This window comes from Manis javanica, chromosome 3, assembly GCF_040802235.1.
Source record: "Manis javanica isolate MJ-LG chromosome 3, MJ_LKY, whole genome shotgun sequence".
Classification (NCBI taxonomy): domain Eukaryota; kingdom Metazoa; phylum Chordata; class Mammalia; order Pholidota; family Manidae; genus Manis; species Manis javanica.
The window spans coordinates 59,899,833-59,925,769 of record NC_133158.1 but is presented as its reverse complement, the minus strand read 5'-3'; the positions used below and the strand labels follow the sequence as shown (position 1 = coordinate 59,925,769).

The following is a 25,937-nucleotide window of genomic DNA, read 5'->3' as shown; positions in this document are numbered from 1 at the left end:
AAATGTAGGGCCATGGCTACAGAAAATGAGTTGGAAGTGACCTACATGTTTTCACTCATAACTGGAGAACACTCGCAAGTAAACAGATTGAGCTTTCTCTAATGCTGGGTCTCAAGGCCACCAGAATCCTGACAATACTACAGCTTTTCTCTGGGAGAAACATGGTGCAGGTGAATATGGAAAGAACTCAAGAAATAATGATACAACTTCACTCTTACTTCTGCCATCTCCTCCGCTCCCCCGCAAACACACACACAAAGTGTCTGAGTATTCTTGAGCACTAATATCCAGTTACTGATAGTAGATTGCACATTTTTTTATAAAGCAACTATCTTTTTTAAAAATTCTGATTAATAAACATAAAAGAGCTCCTTTGATAACTGATTAAGAATATAATAAACACTTCCTATGTGCAGAGACATTCTTGAGCAAACTACAGAATAAATAAATAGGCAACACAGGTTTCTGATACTCTTAGACCAAACACAATTCAAAATATTAAACTGCTAATATAAAGTTTCTCATAAATTCATTTTATTTCAACCAAAAATAAGCCAGTTACACACTTCTGACTGGAATTATAAAATATAATCTTTTCAGCACGGGTATTCTCACCATGCCACGAACACAGAAAAGAGGCACTAAGGGACTTTTAAGGGGCTATTGTTCTTCTCTGGCAGCACTACATTAAACTCAATATAAACATCTGATCTTATAGAACAGGACACCTCTTCAAGAGGTAGCTTATTTTATACCTTAGTATTGCAAATACATTCATTGCATGAATTGGAGAAGAAAACAGGAAAAAGAAACAGCATTTCATGAAAATCCATTCCTAGATTACATCCATACTTTCTTACCACTTTATAGAATCATAATTTATTAGCTGATACTATTTAAAAATACTACTTCAGTAGTCTTAAATTGACATTGGAGAAAAATCACACACACAATGCCTAATCTTGGTGATATGTATAAATACAAACCCTTCCCTGCCTATGGCTCCTGCTGGGGTCCATACTGCCAGTGTCTGCATCCTGGGCAAGGCTGAAATGCCCCTGTGGCAGCAGCCCCACTTTGTTTATGCTCGACCCAGGGGGACAAGGACCCCAAGTGCTAAGTGCATATTTCGAGCATGTGTGCGGAATCTGTCTAGGACCACACTAAACTAGAAAAGGCAATTTCATAGATACTCCTTGAGAGTGAATAATTTTGCTTCCCCAAAAAAAAGGTTTTACACTACAGAGAATCAAGACTGATACACATTTTGAAATTTTCACTAAAATTACTATGCTGTCTTTCAAATTTGAGGGCCTCTGTTTTCATGAAGTAGGTGAAAGGGTAATCTCTCTTCTTTCCACATGATTAATCACCTGTACAATTACACATCAAAGTCCTTCAGCTCTCCCCAGCTGGAACCTATTTTCACTTTGACTTTCAGTTTCACAGACAGTTCTATGGCACTTTCCATTTCATTCTTTACGATCTGAGCTACCTACAAAAAAAAAAAAAAAAGAAGTTAAATTTTCTGCCTAATCATAAAATGTTTCACAACCACCCCCTGAGGTGTTAAGCCAGACTGGAGCTCTTCACCTCAAAATGTGCTTATGGTGCTTAAAACTTGAAATTCAAAAAGAGCCAGGTATCCCAAACTGGTCTGCGCCCATGAGTGCAGGAACTTGGCCAGTTTCAAGCAAAATGTGCAGAGCTTTGAAACCCTCAGGGCAAGACTCCAAATTCTCACCTAACTTCTCCCAAACAGAAACATCCCTGCATTAGGAATTTCTTTAAAAATGAGTATGAAACTGAGCACTCTTAGATCTTTCTACTAAGGACTCCAAAGGACTCAACATTTATATAGCCATCCTGGAGCTAGGGAGGATTCCAGAAACTCCATGCATCTTAGCCTGACCTACAGTATCTTAGCTTTCTATAGAATGGACATAAATATACCTGAACGACATCCTCTTCTGCCACTTCATATAAGAGTTCATCGTGCAGTTGAAGGATGAAGAAGCCTCCTCTGATTGGACAGAACATCCCTTGCAGTTTTTTCTTTGGTAACAATCCTAACCCATGAGAAGAAGTAGCAAAACTGATCAGCATGACACTGTGCCACAGGAGAATTTTTTCTTTTTAGAGATTTTGAGAAACTCTGGAAATTCCCAATTAAGAATAAAACACAAAAGATGTAGAACTATCAGGAAAATAACTGTTTGCTGGCTGCTTCCCAGCTCATTTATTAGGTGAACTTAAATCTCCATCAACTTCCTCCCAGAAAGGAGTCTAACAAAGAAGTCAGTAAATGGAGTTGGAAGAACACTTCTTCAAATTCTAGTCTAAGGTATCTCTCATAAATAACCAAGATCTCCTTCCACTGAGTCCCCACTACCAATTTTTGGAGAAGTGTGGAGTCTCATTCCTGCTCCAGGACAATGAACTGGTATTGTCATGAGTCAGTGCTTTATAACAGGGACAACTCCCGATGTTTTCTGAAGCCAAATGTGTCACTATTGTAGAACTGGTGCTTCCCTTATTGATTCATACACTCTAGACAAGGAGTTCGAACCCCAGGATCCAAATGAAGACTTCAGAGAATGTGTGAATCCCTTGAAATTATATGTAAGAGTCTATGTACATTTCTCTGTGGAGATGATCTATACCTTTCAGTAGATTCTCAAAATTTGCCAATCAAATTTCCATGCCTCCAAAAACGGTTAAAAACCACTATGGTCAACTTAGTTACTATTTCCTAACCAGCTGGGCCTAGTGATACAGACCATGCTCCTCTGATCACTAAGACAAGGTTCAACATCACTACTTTTGGAGTAACTGCCTTTACGTTCGGCCGTATCTTACAGCAGTCCTTCCTTTAAACCAATCAAATTTCCTATTTATCCTTCAGGACAGCACAAATACCACTTCCCTCAATATCTGGTGCTTCCCTTAGAGGTCTTTATCTGTCACTATTTGCAGTCCAGATTTTCTCAGAGGTGGCTCTCAAAGAGGAAAAGAACAAAAAGGCAGATGAGACCGTGGCAAGCTGCTTCCATACCAGGACGGCAAAGGCTGTGCATCCATTTGCCAGTTCGGCTGAAATATGACCTGCCCACTGGGCCCCACTTACCTCACATCATCGACCATCAGGAGGCTCTGGCTCTCCTGCTTTTTGATCTCCATACCTAGTCCTCCTGATGGCCCTTGGTTCCTGGCTTCTGACCCAGAATGCCACGATTCCCCTGTTCCTTGTGTGGTCTGCTTCCTCAGGCTCAACCCCTTTTGACCCCACTGACCTACTACTTCCTCTAAGCCAGCAGGACACCATGAAGTCATCTTCAGTGACATACCCACATTGCCTTCCACTCACTCTGAAGTTGTTATTGTCTTATCCTCATTTTGCCACTTAGCTGCTGTGAAGAGTTACGTAAATATTTCAGAGTCAGGTAATATATCTTCCCTTCCTTTCCTCAGAAGACTAAATTTAAACATACACTGATAACTTTCACTTCTAAATCCTCCAAAAGCACACAGTACCATATTATTCCCCAAGTAAGTTAAATCACACATTCTCTCCTTATAAATATGAGCGCCTGTGTGTACACACTTACTCTCACACACACAATGTTGAAAGAGCAGCCTTAGATATTTTGGGGGGAATTGTGGACAGTAAAATTAACAATCCTCAGATGATAGGCAAGTAAATTTTTATAGCTATGTATTTTTGTATATAAATGAACATCTTTATATCTATGTAAACTGGCCTTATTATCTTATGTCTTTTCTAGAAATATTCCATTCTCAATAGCTCATCTCTGCCTTTTCTGCTCTCTAGCAGTTTATTCTTCTCCTCTATGCCCCAAACTTTCTAAACTTCTCCAGAAAATTTAAAACATGGCTGAAGTCACGGTTTGACAATCTCAATGAGAATTAAATGGAAAACAGAAGTTGGACATGAGACAAAAAGGAAGAAGGGAAAGTTCTCTGTACTTGTTAAAACTAAAAATAATCTACCCAATAAGGATAGAACTTAGAAAAAATATTTTGAAAATAAGAACAAGATGGCAATATTGGCAAAGAAATGTATGTGACAAGATTGTATATTCCCAAACTTCAGAGAACATGGAATGTCATGAATAAGAAAGTCAACATGTTCTTAAAGTGTGGTCTGAGTGCCGGGAGCCATGCTACTCAAGCTGTGTAGCGAAGCTCAGGCTGGAGGAAGACCCCCCACAAAGCAGGAGCCTTCGCAGCTGACTCTCCCTATTACCCACCTTGATTTTGTTTTTCTCCATTATACTATTGGTTTTGTTTTTTGCTTGCATTGTTGCCAAGGGTTAACTAACCTTTGCTGAGCAGTGTGGAAAGGATGAGAACATAAGTTTCCCAGGAGCTTTTCAGGACAGTGCTCCTGAAGAATGGAACACGCAGGGGCCAAATGGCGATCTTGGCATAAAGTACCAAAACCTACTGTTAGTCAAATATTGACCACCCCATTTCCACTGAGAATGCCCCCCTTGTTTATAATGCTAGTGAAACTAGTGATGGAAAATTTTATAGAAATAGAGTCATGAGAAAATACTGAATAAAATAACCCTGTCTGACTATCAATCTTCTCATGTTTTCTTCCCTCTGCTACTTCTACAACTTTTCTTCCTCCTTCCTTATTAAAGCCATTTACTAATATTCGTGCCTCATATGTGAAATTACCAAATACCATAATTTTCCAAGAAGTAAAGATACCTCAGGACAAGTGCTGGGCCTGGAAGCCATAGGGCATAAATCTGCAAAGAAATGAAAAACTAACCTTTTCAAAGAATATTACTTCTCTCTCACTTACCAGCTTTACATCTCCCTGTATGGCCCCATAAGATGGCTGGTTAGCCAGAGACGGGTAAGATTCCTCAAGGGAGGAACAACCTCAGACAGGCACAGTTGCATGGGGGCCATCAGGTGAGAAAATGGGGGCCAACAGAGGTGAGGCTTAGAACCTCACCCCCCCAGTTTTGAGAGACACTGTCTACATCTATGGATGTCTTGTTGCCCTTGTTCAGCTTGGATTAATACCTGGTCTGTAGGCACAAACCTTATCATCTACACCTGCCTTCTTACAGTTCTAAATCATGCTTTCTATCTATATCTTGCATCTCCCTACTACATCAACATTTTATTAGAAACGTAAAGGAGAAAATGTGAGATTCATATATAAAGTATAAAAATCAAATGAATAATCATATGTCATATTTGACTTGATTGTTTATAGTTTAAAGTTTGTAGTTAAAACAGAAACAGTTTCTATGTTATGAATGCCCTTGCATTGTTCACCATGTAAGAACTTGTTTAGTCCTTGCAGTAGTGGAGTCATGGAGACCTGTGTAGCATATGTCAGGGAGATTTTGGTATCCACACAGAAGAAAGAGAAATGTAGATACGAAGGGGAAATTTAGTTTGCTGCCTACTGTGCCCTATAAAGGGGCATATGGTAAAAATATGAGATTTTAGATTGCTTATAAATTTATTAAAGTTTCCAAGAATATTTTTGTGGGAAAGAATCCTAGCTAACTGTGACACTAGGTAACCTGTATTTCACTCTGAGCTGATAGACTCCATAGTCACTGCTACATACTGCACGCTCCTATGGTCACATGCACTACTTAGAAACTGCATTGCATAGAAACGTAAAACACAATAGAGTCCATGTTGATAGGAAAAGTTTCGGTCAAGGAACAGAAAAACAATCACCTGTCTAACCCTTGACCAACCATGAATAGATTAGAAAGAAAAAGAAAGGAAAAAGCTTGCCTATACTTATTAATCAACTGCCTATGCTAATTAATCAACAGAATAATAAAAAATAATTATATCCTTGTGCAAAATGGTATAAATAAAGTTGTCATTGGCACTTTGTCGAGAGACCTCCTACAACTGACTCCGTGTCCTGTCTCTCCATACGCCGACTCCGTCCTGCACCTTTGGGCATCCCACCCCTAGTCTGGAGCTGGACTCCCGCATCTGAGGATCACAAAGGATTTCAGAAACCATTTCAAACTGTCTGCAAAATTATTTTCATAATAACACTCACAGGTGATTTTCCTGCTTCAGTTTTATTTTCTCATAATTGTACAGGAGGGTGACCCACTATCCTGCTTTTAGCACTGAAATTCCCACAACCAGGGAAACCCATCAATCTCCCACAAACTGAGACATTTATCACCCAAGGCTGTACAGAAGTCTTTCCAGAGGTTACAGAACAGGTGATAATGCAACAAAATGAATCAGAAATAAGTAAAAGAATCCAGCTGTCTTCTCTTAAGCTAGAAATTAGAGATTTCCAGAAATGTAAAATAAAGCCATTCATCACTAAATTTGTTCAGTTTTGAAAAATGTAGTTCTTTTTATAAAAATGTTACTTAACATATGGTGAATTTATTGTTAATTTTAAATGTTAATAGATGTTTTTAAATTCTGTTTTAATTTCCGATATGGTAAATACTAAGGGATATACCCCACATAAATAAAAGCTTTTTGGGGTTCTTAATAATTCTAAGAGTATAAAGACTCATGAGACCAAAACATTTGAGAACTTTTGAGAAATAATATATAATATACTTCCCATTTTCTTCTCTGATATGCAATCTCACCATATTATAGCAGGGGTCTCATTTATGAACAAACCTGTTCTGTCATGTTGGACCACACCCTCCCGATGTCCATGGGATCTGAAGGTCGAATGGAAGGTCTCTAATTGCTTCTGAATGTTAACTGTAGCTATTTTGACAATATCAGCTGCCGAACCTTGGACTGTCGTGTTGATAGCTTGACGCTCAGCCTATGAAAAACAACAATAACAGGTGCTCCCATAAATCAACATTATTTCATACCTGCTTTTAGTGTCCCATAGATCAGTGCTCACATCTGCAACCAGACTGGAAATTGGAACTAAGATTGAGCCAGGACATCAACTATAAAGCTGCATCCTAAGAACAACCAGGGCTCTAGATTCTGAGCTATGTCCCACATGAGGATAAACTAAATAGAAAAAGGGTCAGACTGCATCAGTTTAGATATCTTCAACACTCAGAAACCAAAAACCACAATACACTTAAAGTATATTTAGTAGTTCAAATTTATTTAATTTTATAAACATGTTTCATCAAGGTTCTAAACTTTACTCTAAGTGATCTATTCCTCAAAATACAACTCCTCTTAATTCTAAATAGATGAAAGCAGAATATCATTCTTTGTGATGTGGGGCAGAATGTGCCAAGTGCTTCTGCTGTATCAGTGACCCCTTAGTCCTATCTATTGTTTGGCCCCAGCAGGTCTGGAGCTTTGTGGTATCAATCAGAGCTTTTTATGGACTACTTTGGCTAATCATTAGCTGCTAGTGAAAATGCAGACCCTAGATCCCTAGGTATGAAGTTAGAACTTCCCTGAAACTACTGCTGCCATAAGCTTCTTGGCTGGCAACCATAGCTGCTAAGAGCGGCCATCATAAAGTAGTAGGGACGGGGGTTCAATATCCAAGTTGTAACATATCCATAATGTATTGCTCCTGCTGTCCCAGTCTCAGAAGATAGGAAGGGTCTACTCGCTGGAGGGGTCTATGTAACTTGAGAGGTGTTCTCTAGTTCCTTGTCACTTAGGCTACAACCAACTCCTAGTATATTAAACACCTGCTAAAGAGACAGACTTTTTAAAAATAAACTGTTATTTTGTCAAGTGCTGATGAATACATTCTAAACTCTGTTGTCACTGCTTATAGAGTGACTGCATTTCAGAATTCTATGGACTTCTCTTTCTTGAAACTGTATGCCTTTGTTCAGTGAACTGTACTATTTGTTGCTCTTACTTGCTCCCATTCTCCATGAGGTTACACAGCCCCACCCATTGCCATGTGACCTAAAAGGATAATGACCTTGACTTGTTTTGGCCAATGAAATTTGAATAAAACTGACATGTAGCACATCTAAAAAATTTTAAAACCTATCTAACATTGTCACACAAAAAAAAGCATTTCCCAAATGGGGACTTTTCCTCCATTCCAGAATTCCAGAATGAAGAAAATATGAAGGAGAGCCACAGTCAACTCAGAACCAAATTGTAACATGAATTAAAAATAAAGTTTCTTACTATAAGCCACTGAAAGTTTGTGGAGTTGTTATTACTGTGACATACATAACTAAAACACACATACATAAGTGAAGATATATACTTCACTCTCATGATTTTGTACTTCTCTGATTCTCTTCCAAAATAAGAAAGCTTGGTAATCTTGGCTTTGTGCCTCACAATCTCCATCCCTTCATCACCAGGGCTTTTTATGTACATTAAAAACAAAACAAAACATAGGTTTCAAGTAATAGGAGATTAGGACCAACCCTCCCACTGATAACAAAGCTGGGCAGAAAATAACTTACCGAATAAATCATACAGTTAAAAAGGAAGTTAAGAATTCGAGAACATAGAGGGCCAGAAGTGAAAGGAAACCAGGGAGGTGGTCCTGGCACTGGAGGCTGTCATTTCTTCCAGGGACATCAACAGACCCCAGAAGAGGCAGATGAGAGATTAAGAAGCTGAGCAGAGCTTAATGGTCTTGAGGGCTTGGGGAACAAATATTTGGGTTCAAGGCCCAACAAGTAGAAGAGGACCTGGAGAGTCATCAAGTTGCACCCTCAAAACTAACACCCAGGGAAAAAAGATAAACTAGAAATGGTCTGGTCCTAACACCCCTAAGGAGGGACCAAGGGGAGGCCACCCCAAAATGTGCCACTTTGGCATGCAGATTATTTCATGCGGAAAACAATCAAGGCCCAAAGGCCCAAAACACTTGGGAAGAAACTCTGACCTTCCCACTTCCTGCTTAAAAAGAATTTAGATTAAGTACCTGCTCCAGGAAGAAAGCTATCACCATAGGTACTACACGTACACGAGTGAGGGATGGCAGGCAGGGAGGGATTCAGCAAAGGCCATTTAGAATTTCTATGTCCCACTGCTTCTGGATGGCCCAACAAACACTTGTTTACTAAACATTTACTTTCTTTCATCTTCCCATAACTGATTTCCTTCCCTTTGAAGTCCTACACCTCTATACCCCTGTCCTTAGTTTGGGATGACATATATACCTCATTTTGCCTGACTGACTTTGGAATCTCATCTCTGTGTGGATTCCTAGTACACAAATAATTTAATTTAATTTTCTCATGTTAATAACCTGTCTCATGTCAATTTAATTCTAAGACCAGCTAAAAGAACCTTGAATAGAAGAGGAAATTTTTCTTCCCCAACATTTGCTGCAAATCACCTCTACCACTGAAATTGGGACAAAGTAACCTATATTGTTGGTTATTCTAGTCTCCTGCCAGAAACAAATGTAAATCCACTGAATAAAAGTAACATAATCATACATGCCTCAAATGATATCCATAATCTTTCACATATAATGTTTTACAATAAAAAAATCACCAGGACAACAAAGAATTGAGACAATATAACTGTTTTTGTAGAAAACTAAGAAAAACAAAATTCAGTAGGCACAGACTATAGGGAATCAAGTATGAGACTTACTAGACTGTAGACTATTATCAAATTTATAACTCTAGAAAATAATGTTTAATATACTCAAGAAAAGGAGTGCAGACTAAAGATGGTGGCATGAAAGGTGAGATTGGGAACTCCTCCCAAAACAACTAATTCTAAAAGAGCAACAGGAAAGAAGGTTGCGCCAGACTGCATACACCCAGAGAAAAGAACAGACCTCACAAAACAGGGTAATGTACCAAAACCTTGATCCAGCAGGACCCAAGCCCTTCCCCTGCCCCAGCTCACTGGCAGGAGGAAGAGAAACGGAGAGGGGAGGGGGTGGAAGCCCTAGGTCTGCTGAATACTCAGCCCTGGAGATCTGCTTTGGGAGCACGAAACTACATTGCATGGTACTCTGGAGATTAGTGGGGTTGGAAAGCTAAGACAGGCAGAATACTTCAAGAGACTGAGATTCCAGCCATTTGTGGAAAATAGGGATCCACATCTGGCTGCTCTGGGACAAAAGAAAGGTGGGCACTCTGAGAGACTTCCTAACAGCAAGAGGGCTGTTAAAGGAGCAAGGACTGCACAGAGCTTGCTGTTCAGGAGAAAGGATAGGTGAACAAAACTGTCTGGGCACACTCTGCCCAGCAGACTGGAAACTTTCAGGAGCTTCAGGTGCTCCATTCCCCTGGCTGGCTAAGCAACTCCAAGGCCCCCCACTGTGACACACAGCCTGCTGCTGCACCTTCCACATGGCTGGCCAGCACCAGCTCACAACCTGGCAGTCCCTGCCCTGGCATCAGAACAGCGAGAGAAAGGCCCCACCTACAGCAGCAACAAACACAAAGCACAGAGGCATACACCTGTGTGCTCGGCCCACTGATTCTCACAGTGGAGATAGGCACAGCATCTGGGAAACAGGAAACAGATCTTTCCTCCCCCCAGGCACCAGCACCACTCCCCTAAGATCCCTGATATCACTCCAAGGGCTGAGTAGCTCCAGAGAGTAGAGCTTCTGGGCATTAGAGGGCTCCACATACAAATATGGAACCTCAAAGGAACCTGATTCAAACAAAAATCCCACAAACTGTAGAAAAAGGGCCAAGTGAAACTGAACTCATCAATCTTCTTGAAAAAGAGTTGAAAATAAAAATTATAAACATGATCATGGAGGTACAGAAAAATATTCAAGAACTCAGGGATGAATTTAGGATAGAGAGTCAATCATTAAGAAATTCCATATCAGAAATGAAACATACAATGGAGGGATTTAAAAGCAGATTAGATGTAGTAGAAGAGATGATAAATGGAACAGAAGTTAGAGAAGAGGAATACAAAGAAGCTGAGGCACAGAGAGAAAAAAGGATCTCTAGTAATGAAAGAATATTCAGAGAACTGTGTGACCAATCCAAACAGAAAAATATTTGCATTATAGGGGTACAAGAAGAAAAAGAGAGAGAGAAAGGGATAGGACATGTCTTTGAGGAGGTAATTGCTGAAAACTTCCCCAATCTGGGGAAGGAGATAGTCTGTCAGGTCATGGAGGTACACATATCTCCCAATACAAGGGACCCAAGGAAGACAACACCAAGACATATAATAATTAAAATACCAAAGATCAAGGATAAGGACAGACTTTTAAAAGCAGCTAGAGAGATAAAAAAGATCACCTACAAAGGAAAACCCATCAGGCTATCATCAGACTTCTCAAAAGAAACCCTACAGGCCAAAAGAGAATGGCATGATATACTTAATGCAATGAAACAGAAGGGCCTCGAACCAAGATTACTGTCTCCAGCATGATTATCATTTAAATATGAAGGAAGGATCAAACAATTCCCAGACAAGCAAAAGTTGAGGGAATTTGCATCCAACAAACCAACTCTACAGGGTATCTTACAGGGACTGCTCTAGCTGGGAGCACTCTTAAAAAGAGCACAGAACAAAACACCCACTATGTGAAGAAGGGAGGAGGAGGAATAAGAAGGGAGAGAAATACAGAATCATCAGACCATGTTTATAATAGCTCAATAAGCGAGTTAAGTTAGACAGTAAGATAGTAAAGAAGCTAACCTTGAACCTTTGGTAACCACAAACTTAAAGCCTGCAATAGGAATAAATACATACCTTTCAATAATCACCCTAAATGTAAATGGACTGAATGCACCAATCAAAAGACACAGAGTAATAGAATGGATAAAAAAGCAAGACCCATCCATATGCTGCTTACAAGAGACTCACCTCAAACCCAAAGACATGCACAGACTTAAACTCAAGGGATGGGAAAAGATATTTCATGCAAACAACAGAGAGAAAAAAGCATGTTGCAATACTAGTAACAGACAAAATAGACTTCAAAATAAAGAAAGTAACGAAAGATAAAGAAGTACATTATATAATGATAAAGGGGTCACACCAACAAGAGAAATAAGCATTATAAATATATATATACACCCAATAAGGGGAACCAACATATGTGAAACAAATACTAACAGAATTAAAGGGGGTGATAGAATGCAATGCATTCATTTTAGGAGAAATCAACACACCACGCACTCCAAAGGACAGACCAAACAGAAAATAAGTAAGGAGATAGAGGCACTGAATAACACATTAGAACAGATGGACCTAATGGATATCTACAGAACACTCCATTCAAAAGCAATAGGATACACATTCTTCTCAAGTGCACATGGAACATTTTCAAGATTAGATCATATACTAGGACACAAAAAGAGCTTCAGTAAATTCGAAAAGATTGAAATTGTACCAACCAGCTTCTGAGACCACAAAGGTATGAAATTAGAAATAAATTATGACCACTAACACAAGGGGGCTTAACAACATGCTCCTAAATAATCCATGGGCCAATGACTGAATAAAACCAGAGATCAAGCAACATACGGAGACAAATGACAACAATAATTCAACATAGCAAAATCTGTGGGATGCAGCAAAGCCATGCTAAGAGGGAAGTATATTGCAACACAGGTCTACCTCAGGAAAGAACAATCCCAAATGAACAGCCTAAACTCACAATTACCGAAACTAGAAAAGGAAGAACAAATGAGGCCCAAAGTCAGTAGAAAGAGGGACATAATAAAGATAAAAGGAGAAATAAATAAAATCAAGAAGAATAAAACAATAGAAAAAAAATCAATGGAAGCAGGAGCTGGTTCTTCAAGAAAATAAACAAAATGGATAAACCCCTAGCCAGACTTATCAAGAAAAAAAGAAAGTCTACACATATAAACAGGATCAGAAATGAGAAAGGAAAAATCGCTACAGGCACCACAGAAATACAAAGAATTATGAGAGAATACGATGAAAAATTATGTGCCAACACACTGGATAACCTAGAAGAAACAACTTTCTAGAAAAATACAACCTTCCAAGGCTGATACAGAAAGAAACAGAAAATCTGAAGAGACCAATTACCCAGAAACGAAATTGACTTGGTAATCAAAAAACTACCTAAGAACAAAACCCTTGACCAGATGGTTTCACTGCTGAGTTTCATCAAACATTTGGTAAAAACCTAATACCCATACTCCTTAAAATTCTCCAGAAAGAGGAGGGAATACTCCCAAACTCGTTCTATGAGGCCAACATCATTCTAATACAAAACCAGGTAAAGACACCACAGAAAAGAAAATTACAGACCAATATCCCTGATGAATATAGATGCAAAAATACTCAACAAAATATTAGCAAACTGAATTCGAAAATACATCAAAAACATCATCCATCATGATCAAGTAGGATTTATTCCAGGGATGCAAGGATGGTACAACATTTGAAAATCCATCAACATCATCCACCACATCAACAAAAAGAAGGACAAAAACTACATGATCATCTCCATAAATGCTGAAAAAATATTAGACAAAATTCAACATCCATTCATGATAAAAATTCTCAACAAAATGGGTATAGAGGGCAAGTACTTCAACATAATAAAGACCATATATGACAAACCCACAGCCAATATCACACTTAGCAGTGAAAAGCTGAAAGCTTTTTACCTAAGATCAGGAACAAGACAGGCATGCCCACTCTCCCCACGTTTATTGAACATAGTACTGGAAGTCCTAGCCACAGCAATCAGACAAAACAAAGAAAGAAAAGCAATCCAGATTGGTAAGGAAGAAGTCAAACTGTTGCTATTTGCAGAGGACATGATATTGTACATAAAAAACCCTGAAGGATCTAGTCCAAAGCTACTAGAACTAATATCTGAATTCAGCAAAGTTGCAGGGTACAAAAATAATACACAGAAATCTGTTGCATTCCTATACACTAATGATGGACTAGCAGAAAGAGAAATCAGGAAAACAATTCCATTCACAATTGCATCAAAAAGAATAAAATACTTAGGAATAAACCTAACCAAGGAAGTGAAAGACCTATACCCTGAAAACTACAAGACACTCATGAGAGAAATTAAAGAAGATACCAATTAATGGAAATACATCCAATGCTCATGGATAGGAAGAACTAATATTGTCAAAATGGCCATCCTGCCTAAAGCAATCTACAGATTTAATGCAATCCCTATCAAAATACCAACAGCATTCTTCAACAAACTAGAGAAATAGTTCTAAAATTCATATGGAACCACAAAAGACCCTCAATAGCCAAAGCTATCCTGAGAAGGAAGAATAAAGTGGGGGGAAGAGGGATTACACTCCCTGAATTCAAGCTCTATTATAAAGCCACAGTAACCAAGACAATTTGGTACTGGCACAAGAACAGACCCATAGACTAATGGAACAGACTAGAGAGCCCAGATATAAACCCAAGCATATATGGTCAATTAATATATGATAAAGGAACCATGGACATACAATGGGGAAATGACAGCCTCTTCAACAACTGGTGTTGGCAAAACTGGACAGCTACATGCAAGAGAATGAAATTGGATTATTGCCTAACCCCAAACACAAAAGTAAACTAAAAATGGATCAAAGACCTGAATGTAAGTCATGAAACCATAATACTCCTAGAAGGTAACATAGGCCAAAATCTCTTGAATATGAACATGAGCAACTTTTCCTGAATGCATCTCTTTGGACAAGGGAAACCAAAGCAAATATGAACAAATGAGACTACATCAAGCTAAAAAGCTCTGTACAGCAAAGAACACCATCAGCAGAACAAAAAGGCATCCTGCAGTATGGGAGAATATATTTGTAAGTGACATATCAACAAGGGGTAAACATACAGAATATATTAAGAACACACACACCTCAACACCCAAAAGGCAAATAACTCTATTAAAAAATGGGTGGAGGATATGAACAGACACTTCTCCATAAAGGAAATGCAGATGACCAACAGGCACATGAAAAGATGCTCCACATTGCTAATTATCAGGGAAATGCAAATTAAAAGCATAATGAGATATCACCTTACATCAGTTATGATGGCCAACATAGAAAAGACTAGAAACAACAAAAGCTGGTGAGGATGTGGAGAAAGGGGAACCCTCCTACACTGCTGGTGGGAATGTAAACTAGTTCAATCATTGTGGAAAACAATGTTGAGATTCCTCAAAAAACTTAAGATAGAAATATCATTTGACCCAGGAATTCCACTCTTAGAAATTTCCCAAAGAAAGAAACTTCTGAGATTCAAAAAGACATATGCACCCCTATGTTTATCATAGCCAAGAAATGGAAGCAACCTAAGTATCCAACAGTAGATGAATGGATAAAGAAGATGCATATCCACAATGGAATGCTATTCACCCATAAGAAAAAAACAAATCCTACCATTTGCAACAACATGGATGGAGCTATAGAGGGTACTATGCTCATTGAAATAAGTCGGGCAGAAAAAGACAAATGTCAAACGATTTCCCTCATTTGTGAAGTACAGCAACGAAGCAAAACTGAAGGAACAAAATAGCAGCAAATTCACAGACTTCAAGAAGGGACTACTGGTTACCAAAGGGGGTGGTGGTGGAGAGGAGGTGGAGAGGGAGGGAGTAGGAGTAGGGGATTGGGGGTATCATGATTAGTGCACATAGTCTGTGTGGGGTCACAGGGAAGACAGTATAGCACAGAGAAGACAAGTACTGACTCTGTGGCCTCTTACTACACTGATGGACAGTGACTGCTATGGGGTTTGGGGGGGACTCTATAATAAGGGTGAATGTAGTAACTACACTGTTTTTCTTATGAAACCTTCATAGGAGTATATGTCAATGATTCCTTAATAATAATAATAATAATAATAATAATAATAATAATAATGATGATAATGATAAAACTTGGTGAGTGTAAATCAAGAAAAAAAATATATATATATACTCAGGAAAATAAAAGACAACATTGACTCAGCAGAGAACCAAATACCCATAATATAAGAACAAAATGGAGACTCTAGAACCAAAAAATAAAAATAGCAGAACCTAAAGCACTTAAATTGCTTTCTCTCTGGCTTGGTGTGTGTGTGCGAAAGGTGTGTGTGCAATAGTATTGATCTGAAGGGATTAGAAAGAAGCCTTCTGGTGTGCTGGAAAAATTCAATACTATTTAGAACCTAAAATCTGAATAGCAAATTGAGATCAAATCAGTAAACTGAGGGATATGTTAGAAGAAAATATCCAGAATTAAGCATGATGAAGTATAAATGTGCAAAAAACAAACAAGATATGACACATGAGGAATTTTTCAAAAAAGACTAAAAAGATGTCTAAGAGGAGTTCCAGAATAAGGAGAGAATGCAGTAAAGTAATAACTGAAGAAGACATGGCTAAGAATTTTCCAAAATCAACAAAAGAGATCATGGTACAGATTCAAGAAGTCCTAACATCCTTAAAGAAGGATCAATTGAATATATACACCCACACAGAGGCACATGAATTAAAAACTCACACACACACAGGTATATTACAGAAAATCTGCAAGAAACCACACAGAAAGAAAAATACTGTATGGAAACAACCTTGAGAAAAAAGGCAGGTTACATTCAAAGAATGAATAGTTAAGACTAGAGGTGGCACATTACATCCTGCAAACCAACTCTGGCCCATCTCTTTCTGCAAATAAAGTTTTATTGGAACACAACTACACTCACTTGTTTATGTATTGTCTATGACTGTGTTTGCACTATAACAGCAGAGCTGACTGGCTATGACAGAGACTCTCTGGCCTACAAGCAAATATAAAAGTGAGCTTACTTTATCTGATACAACACTATTAAAAACCTAAAGGTTTTTAATAAAAAACTAAAGGAAAGTTCCACTTATTGGTAAAATGTTTAAAATTTCTGTCTTGAGATCTGAAAAGAGACAAGGAGGCTCACTATCATGACTTCTATTCAACACTGTCCTAGCTAGTAAGTCAAGCAAAAGTAACACAAATAATAAGGTTTGGAAAGGCAGTTATAAAACTAGTTTTTTTGCAGATGATAACTATGTAGAATATCTAGTAGTATCTACAGATAAATTATTGGAATTAGTAATATTTGCAAGCTTTCTAACAAAAGAACAACAAAAACAATTCTATTTCTACGTACCAGCAGCAAAGGATTAGAAAATACAAAAAGGGAAGAGAAAGAAAAAAAAAAGGGTACCATGTGCAACAGTATCAAAACTTTTCAAATACCTAGTTATAAATCTAATTTTAAAAGGTATAGGGTCTCTCCCCCCAAAATATTCAATGTTACTAAGAGAATTTAAGAAGTCTCCTAAAACCTAAATAATGGACAAATATATCATGCTCCTGGATTGGAAAAATCAAAGTTATAAATATGTCCATTAATCCCATCTTGATCTACAAACTTAAAGCAATAGCAACAAAAAAAATCCCAACAGGTATGGAATTAGGTGCATACATTCATCAAAGGGCATACATAGGAATGTTTACAGCAACTTTATTAATGATAGCCAAAATCTGGAAATAATCAAAATGTTTGCCAACATTAGAATGGATAAATAAATTGTTGGTATGTTCCTACAATACTCAGCTAAATACAGATGTGAACTTTGGCTGCAAGTGAAACTGATCAATCTCACAGACCTATATCTGAACGAAAAGTGTCAGCTCTAAGAACACACACAGTATGATTGCACTTAAATAAAATTCAAGTTCATACAAAACCAACCTACATATTATGTTTGTGCATAGCAAGGTACTATTGATGTGGAGGGGGCAGTCGGAACACTTCTAGGGTGCTGGAAAGGTTCTATATTATGACTGTGATGGTGGTTATATGGGCGCATACATATGTAAAACTTCAAGCTTTACACTTAAGATTCGTCTGTTATTTCTCAATAAAATTTTTAAGAGAACAAATTAATACTTTCTCATCTAAAATTACAAATAAAAGGCCAGACACAATGCAGGAAAGGGCATTTCCTACACATATAACCAATAACAGGCTCCTACAAATCAGTGAGAAAAAGACAACCCAACAAACAAGAAAACTTAAATAGGCACTTTCCCAAGAAAAAACTAACTAAATGGTTAATAAAAATTTAAGTTGCCTTACCTCATTAGAATTCAAGGAAATGTAATGTAAAACTACAAGACACTACTTTGTACCTACCAGAGCAGCTAAAATTATATTAACTTAAGAGCAGTTGTTGGCAAGGATGCAGAATAATGAGAACTTGCACACATTTCTGATGGGAGGACAGACTGTTACACCACTATGAAAAACAATTTTGCTTTACCTACTAAAGGTGAAGATAAGCAGTAATTCTATGACTAGGTTTTTATCAAACATAAATGGAAGCACATGTGCACCAAGAATCTTGGACAAAAATGTTCAAATCAGCAAGACCCATAATAGCTTCAAACTGGAAGCCCAAATGCCCAAATCAATAGAAAAATGGATAAGTTGTGGTATCTTCACATAATAGAGTATTATACAGCTATCTGTACCTGAAATAACTGAATGACTTGCCTATGCAATTTGAGTGAAAGAAGCTAGACACAGAACACAGATATATGATGTATGCAGATGTACATGAAACAAAGCTATAGAATTAGAGGTTATAACCTCTAAGGGAAGGCAGGGAGTGATGATTAGGAGGCATGGAGGGGTGTTTCTAGGATGTGGACAATATTCTATTTCTTGACTTGGGTTGTGGTTACATAGGTATACCTGTTTAACAATTAATTTACTGAAATTAACATTTATTTCCTATACTTTCTCTATGTATATTTTTCAATACAATAAAAATTAAACAAAAAGTAAAACCAAACCAAACAAAAACCAAAAAATAAATATGGCTATATTTACTCTATCCTTAATTCAAAGGGTTGGAATTATTTTTTTACTCAGCAACAGCATAATGAGTCAGTTAAAACTTTGAATGACTAAAGATTTGGTATGAAAAGTCTTATTCTCACATCTTTTAAGTACAAAAATATTAGTTTTAGAAAATATAGGGTTCATTTACATTGATAACTCCACCTCCATTTTTCATCATGCATGCCCTGAGAAACGTAATCAGTCCCTGGTAGATTAAGTCCAGATTTCTCAGCCTGCAGCAGGTGGCTCCATCTGAACAGTACAAAATTATCTACCCCTAACTGACAACCCAAATATCCATTGCTACCAGATTGGCTTCTAGCCAATCCTCACTTACACTCTTATCCATTTGTGACTGTCTTGTTCTTATGCCCAACATCTAAACTGTAGGTCTTCTTCAAGAATCTGTTCAAGTCCTACCTCCTCCCTGAAACCTCAACAATTGAGTATATATGTTATATTTTCATATATTTTTGGTTTGCTTTATCTGTTCCAATACATTTTAATACTTATCTTTCCTAGTGCAGCTACTATGGTATGGCATTCACTTGGAGATATGGTAAAAGCCAGATAAACATCTGATATCTCTGTGTAGATATATGAGAAGCTGGAGAGTAAGCAAGTAACAGAAAACCAACTATTCTTCCACAGCCCCTGAGAGCAGTAGTGCTCTGAAGCCTGCTAAGCTCCACACAGAAGCTGAGCAATTTGCAGGCTGGGTATTTTCATTACATACAATGTGGAGTAAGAACTGACACACAAAAGTAGGAGCAAAGGACAAAATTAAAAATAGGAAGATTTGTACTATACTAGAAGTTTAAATGCTCAAACACATAGAATACATTTTTGAATTCCAATGATTTCAGGAAGATACTTAAATCATTATTTGAGCAAATACTACCAATAAATCTTTAAAATTATATGAAAAATAATCTTCTTCAATACTTTGGGTATGCTAGTTATCTCTGATAAGGCAGAGCTTTTAAAATAAACAAACAAATAAAGTGAACCAAAAAATGTCACAATTTAATGACTGGCTCATCTCTGAGGACATTGCTAATCCGGTGTGATGTGACAAATTAATATATGGTACCCGAAACAAAGAACAATTAGCAAATATAAGAATTAAGTTTATTTATAACTTGTTACCAGAGCTAATAAAAAATTAGCCCATTGAAACAGAATATCTCTAATTGAAGTATTATTAAGTGAACCCATATTTACATTAGTCTGCTCAAGACTTCAGCAAGCACTGGCACATGCTATCACTCAAGCAGTCCTTAATGAAACAGAAGATCCAATTAACAGGGTAGTGATTCCTGCAAGGGACATTAGCAGTGTTTAGTTTTTGTTGAAAAGTGTATGTCATTGAAATATTAAGTTAAAAACCCAGAGAAATTTCAACATACGTGAGCTTTGTGATAAGGGTTGTTGTCTTTGATTCCTGGTAAGTATCTACGCCTTCCCAAAATGGTCTGAACAAACCCATCTCTTTTACAATTCTTCACTGTCTCTCTCATGAAATGATTAATCCCTACAAAGAAAAGACAGAAGTATTTATTACCAAAGCACATTTTCAACTTCATTCACTAGTTTCAATATAGTGAAAAATAACAAAGCCCCATCATGATTCTTAACCCTAATATCACATTATCGAAACCTTGCATATAAACTTTCATTCACTTGTTGCAAATACAGAAAGTTAGAAAAAAAGGGACTTTAGAAATGATATAATCTAATGCTATCTTTGTTTTTTAACCAAAGACAACAACAACAAATATGAAACTGAACTCCAGAATATCCTTTGGCAGGTAAAAACCTAGGTGGTTTTACTCCAGGATCTTAAGACTAATCCATTGCAACTTTTTACAAGTTTGTTCTTTGATCACGTTAATCCTCTTTTACATTTTGATCTTACTATCTTCAGGTTTAAAACATTCTAACAATCCCTTGTTAGTATATAAACTATGATCCAAATAAGACCTAACAAATTAATACTCAAGTTATAATAAATATTTCATTGGAAACATATACAACACACTTCTTAAAATTAAAAAGACTGTGTATAGTGTCTTTTTCTATTCAAACACATTCACATTCCCTACATAAGCACTCATCCTTTGCAATATAGGTCTATTATTATGTCTTAGGGATCTCCAGGATGAATTCTTTGCTCCAGGTGGGCCAGTCTCTTCACTGCTCATTCCTGTCTCTGAGCCAAAGAGGTTCTGCTCTCCTGGAACATTCTCAATACTCTTTAAAACATAATCAGGTCTGGAGACTGTGTTGATCTATCTTTATTCCTATGTGCAACTTCTGCTTTGTCACAGCTCTGCTCATTGTAAATAATAAATATTAAATTCTCCCAATTGAAATCCCTCACCTGAGGATGTCTGCTGTGGCTGGCACAGAAAAGGCATCTGAGGAGACTGCAGGTGAAAGGAAGGAGAGAAAACCCTGCCAAGTAAAGCTGTCGGTGATAGGTGGCCACCAGCATGAGAATTTCAGAAAGCAATCAGGGATTTTTTTTTTCGCTTTAAGAATTACTGTGATATAGTCGAATGAACAGAAAAGAAGATATTCAAGAGATAGCACCTCAACAGATTCTCTTAACCTGACTCCTCTAGGAGGCTTTCAAATATTTAGAGACTGCAAGAAACTTCTTTAAAGAACAACCAGTTCTGAGATATAATTTACATACAACAAAAGGTACCTCTTGAGGTGAACAGTCTGCTGCATCTTAACAAATGTATACACCCCTATTACAGCCACTACGCAAAACAAAATGTTTTCATCACCTTTGTAGTTTCAACTTCAAATTCTCACAGATCTGTTTTATGACACTATATTTTAGTTTTTCATGTTCTTGAAATTCTTAAAAATTTTATGCTGTATGTTCTCATTTGTGTTTGCCTTCTTTTGCTAAATATTATTCCATTGCAGAGATACACCAGAATTTCTTTATCCATAATCCTGTTGATAGACCTTTGGACTGTTCCCAACCATTAGCTGTTATGAATAAAACTGCTCTATCACATTCATGTTCAAATCTTTGAACATACGTTTTCATTTTGGGGGGACAAAGACCCAGTAGTAGAATTGCAGGATCACATGGTTAAGTGAATATTTAACTTTATACTGCTTTTCAAAGTGATTGTATCATTTTACAACCCTACCAGCAATGTAAAAGAAATACAATGTTTTTAATTTTAGCCATTCTATTGATTTTGTACTGGTATCTTTGTGGTATTAATTTGCTTTTCCCTGATGACTAATGATGATAAACATTTGATATGGTCATTCATATATTTTCTTTTGTGAAGTGTCTGTTCCAATCTTTTGACCTTTATTTTATTAGATTGATTAACCTTCTTAGCCCTAGTTAGAGCTCTTCATCCATTCTGGATGCAAGTCCTCTGTTAGATAATAGGAACCACAAATATTTTCTCTTTTGTGGCTTGCCTTTACATTTTCTTAATGGTATCTCTTATCAACGTTCACCTTTTATGGATAATTTTGTGTTAATTACCACCTAAGAAATCTTTGCCTACCTCAATGTCACAAAACTTTTTATCCTGTTTCCTTCTGGAAGATAAATAGTTTTAGCTTTTGTCTATGCTCCATATCAAGTTAATTTCTGAATACAGTGTGGATAAAAGTTGAAGTTCATTTTTTTCCCATACAGGCATCCAGTTATTCTAGCACCAGCTGTTAACAGAACCATCTTTCCTCCATTGGATTATCGGGGCAAATTTGTTGAATATCAATTCATCATATATGCATAGGTCTATTTGTGGACTCTTTATTGTGACCCATTTTTCTTATTTCTACCTTTAGGGCTATCTTGATTATTATAGTTTTATAATCAGTTTTGAAACCAAAGAGTATAAGTACTCAACATAGCACTTTTCCCCACAAATTTATTCTAATTATTACAGACCCTTTGAATTGCCATATGAATTTAGAATCAGCTTGTCAAATTCTAAACAAAAGCCTAATGGAATTTTGATTATAATTACATTGTTCACTATATATATTCAATATATTGTTATCATAACAATATTGTGCCTTCTAATTAATTAACATGGTAAACCTCACATTTATCTAAGTATTCTTCAATTTTTCTCAGAATTGTTTTGGAGTTTTTGATAAAGTTTTGAACACACTCTATTAAATTTATCCCAACTATTTCATGCTTTTTTGTGTGATTATAATGATTTTCTTTTTACTTCATTCACTAAATATTTATTGCTAATATATAGAAAAACAACTGATTTTTACAAATTGACTTTGTATGGTGGGATCTTGCTAAATTTAGTTATTTGTTTTAGCAGTTGTTTTTCTAGAGTTTGTATTATTTTCTATAATAAAGTTTTCTTGAGGATTAGGGACACGATTGATTATAAAGAAGCATAAAAAACTTTTTGGGGTGATAGGATGATGGTTCCATATCTTGGTTTGGTGTGGATTACATGACTGTGTGCATTTGTCAAAAATTTATAGAGCTGCTGTGGCATCTTACTACACTGATGGACAGTGACTGCAATGGGGTGTGGGGAGGGGACTCGATAACAAGGGTGAGTATAGTAACCACATTGTTTTTCTTGTGAAGCCTTCATAAGATTGTATATCAATGATACCTTAATAAAAAAAATAAATTTATAGAGCTGTTCACATAAAAAGGGTGAATGTTATTGTATGTAAATTATACCTCAATCAACTGCCAAAAGAAGAGATAATTTAAAACAATGATACTCAAACTGCTCTATAATAGCAATTGTTCTCTCAGAGTTTGTGATACACATAATCAGTGGTTTACTGTTTCAGATTAAAGCTATCTAAACCTAAAGCACAGGACAGTTTCAAGATTTTCTGAGATAATCACAGCATATAATATCATATATCAACTACATTTTGCTGTTCCATTTTCTGTCCCTGCTTTTACAAAAAAAAAAGCAGGTTAGTAAATAATCATAATAAGGTTAATGTTATTTACCTAGTAGAACACCTGGCAAAGGTTTCTGATTAATAAAAACATTAATAGAAAATTCTGTAACACAAATTTTTAAAAATCAATATACTACGGAAATATAGTTGAACAGAGTAGTATCTAGAAGGTAACATTCAAGGCTTCTTCACCTGTGTATCTGGATTTGAAGGAGTCAATGTAGCATGCAGCATCATTTTCTTTAATGGCCATCTGCTCTCCCAAAGATTTAGCTCCCATTCCATAAATGATTCCATAGCATATCTGAAAAGGAGTCATCACACTCAGGAGGTAAATTAAAGGTCATAAATAACATAAAATGTGAATATAAAAAGTCCATTAAGATTGAGATTTGGTAAAATCTCTTTTTATTTCACAGCAAGTCAAAGAAATGATTAGATCTGATTTTGGTGGGTTAGATTCATAGAGGCTGATATCCAATGAACATTTTTGCTTTTTAGCAAAACTTGGAGGAAGAAGGGTCAGAATAGAACAATTATGAATGTGTGTGTTTTAAGAAAATAAGCCTATTGATGATTTATTTCTGACTTGTCATTTACCCAACAAGTCTTCAGAACAGCTTTCTATTCCTTATACTACCTGATTAACTTTTGCTTAATAAGTGTCTGGAAGTCAGAATCATTACAAACATTCCTCTCCTGGTGCTTGGATAGGACTAACAGAGCAGGAAACATAAGCTTCATGGCTGGATAACAGGGAAGACTTCATTGGAAATAAATATCCTCTTCACTTCACAGCCACCTGAAATCCCACCAATGCAAAATTCATCTGGGTCAAACAAACTCCTGAGGAAATATTTGGAGAAGTAGATGCAAATGTCTAAATAGGTCAATAAAGGGACTCTGATTTAATAGTAAATATTGCCTGGGTTCAAATGCTAGTTCCAGCACTTACAAGATGTATTTCTAACACAAGCTACCTAAACTTTTGGTATCATGATATCTTCATCTATGAAATGAGGACAGTAATACCTATATCATAGGATTGTTAGGATTAAATGAGTTATTATAAGTGTTCAGGAAACTGACATACAAAGCGAGTTCTATATAAAAACTGTTGAATAAAACTTAAAAAGATAATTTGCAAAAACTGATTATCAGAATTCATATATATATATATGTTTTGTTTTGTTTTGAGCAGTGAGAAAGCTTGATTTGATAGTGTGCACTTAAGAAAGGAAAGTGCGAGTATCCTGAGAGAGGAGGCATACTGAAAGTTTGGGGATTCTGTTTTTTTTTTATGGTGTCACTAATATACAATCACATGAGCAACACTGTAGTTACTAGATTCCCTCCATTATCAAGTCCCCACCACATACCCCATTACAGTCACTGTCCATCAGCATAGTAAGATGCTATAGAGTCACTACTTGTCTTCTCTGTGCTATTCTGCCTTCCCTGTGACACCCCTACATTATGTATGCTAATCATAATGTCCCTCAATCCCCTTATCCCTCCCTCCCTGCCCACCCTCCCTAGTCCCTCTTTCCCTTTGGTAACTGTTAGTCCATTCTTGGGTTCTGTGAGTCTGCTGCTGTTTTGTTCCATCAGTTTTTGCTTTGTTCTTATGCTCCACAAATGAGTGAAATCATCTGGTACTTGTCTTTCAACACCTGGCTTATTTCACTGAGCATAATACCCTCTATAGCTCCATCCATGTTGTTGCAAATGGTAGGATTTGTTTTCTTCTTATGGTTGAATAATATTCCATTGTGTTTATGTACCACATCTTCTTTATCCATTCATCTACTGATGGACACTTAGGTTGCTTCCATTTCTTGGCTATTGTAAATAGTGCTACAATAAACATAGGTGTGCATATGTCTTTTTGAATACAGGATCCTGTTTTCTTCAGGTAAATTCCTAGGAGTTGAATTCTTGGGTCAAATGGTATTCCTATTTTTAGTTTTTTGAGGAAACTCCATACTGCTTTCCACAATGGTTGAACTAATTTACATTCCCACCATCAGTGTAGGAGGGTTACCCTTTCTCCACATCCTCACCATCATTTGTTGTTGTTTGCCTTTTGGGTATTGCCCATCCTAACTGATATGAGGTGATATCTCATTGTGGTTTTAATTTACATTTCTCTGCTGATTAGCGATGTGGAGCATCTTTTCATGTGCCTGTTGTCCATTTGT

General features: G+C 36.8%; 1 protein-coding gene across 13 annotated transcripts in view; it reads right to left on the bottom strand.

Moving 5' to 3' along the window:
- Positions 1 to 517: 517 nt before the first annotated feature.
- POLQ (DNA polymerase theta) overlaps positions 518 to 25,937 on the bottom strand; it is a 138,271-nt gene continuing 112,851 nt past the window's right edge. For 12 of the 13 annotated variants that reach the window (XM_073231562.1, XM_037013061.2, XM_073231564.1 and 9 more), the window contains 5 exons: positions 23,929 to 24,040; positions 20,199 to 20,323; positions 6,673 to 6,826; positions 1,954 to 2,069; positions 518 to 1,495 (listed from right to left, as the gene is read on the bottom strand). In XM_073231562.1, coding sequence (XP_073087663.1) covers positions 1,382 to 1,495; positions 1,954 to 2,069; positions 6,673 to 6,826; positions 20,199 to 20,323; positions 23,929 to 24,040 — 621 coding nt within the window. In that variant the 3' untranslated portion in view covers positions 518 to 1,381. Of the gene's footprint in view, positions 1,496 to 1,953; positions 2,070 to 6,672; positions 6,827 to 20,013; positions 20,109 to 20,198; positions 20,324 to 23,928; positions 24,041 to 25,937 lie in introns of those variants that run through there. The other variant, XR_005059911.2, reaches the window with a different exon arrangement.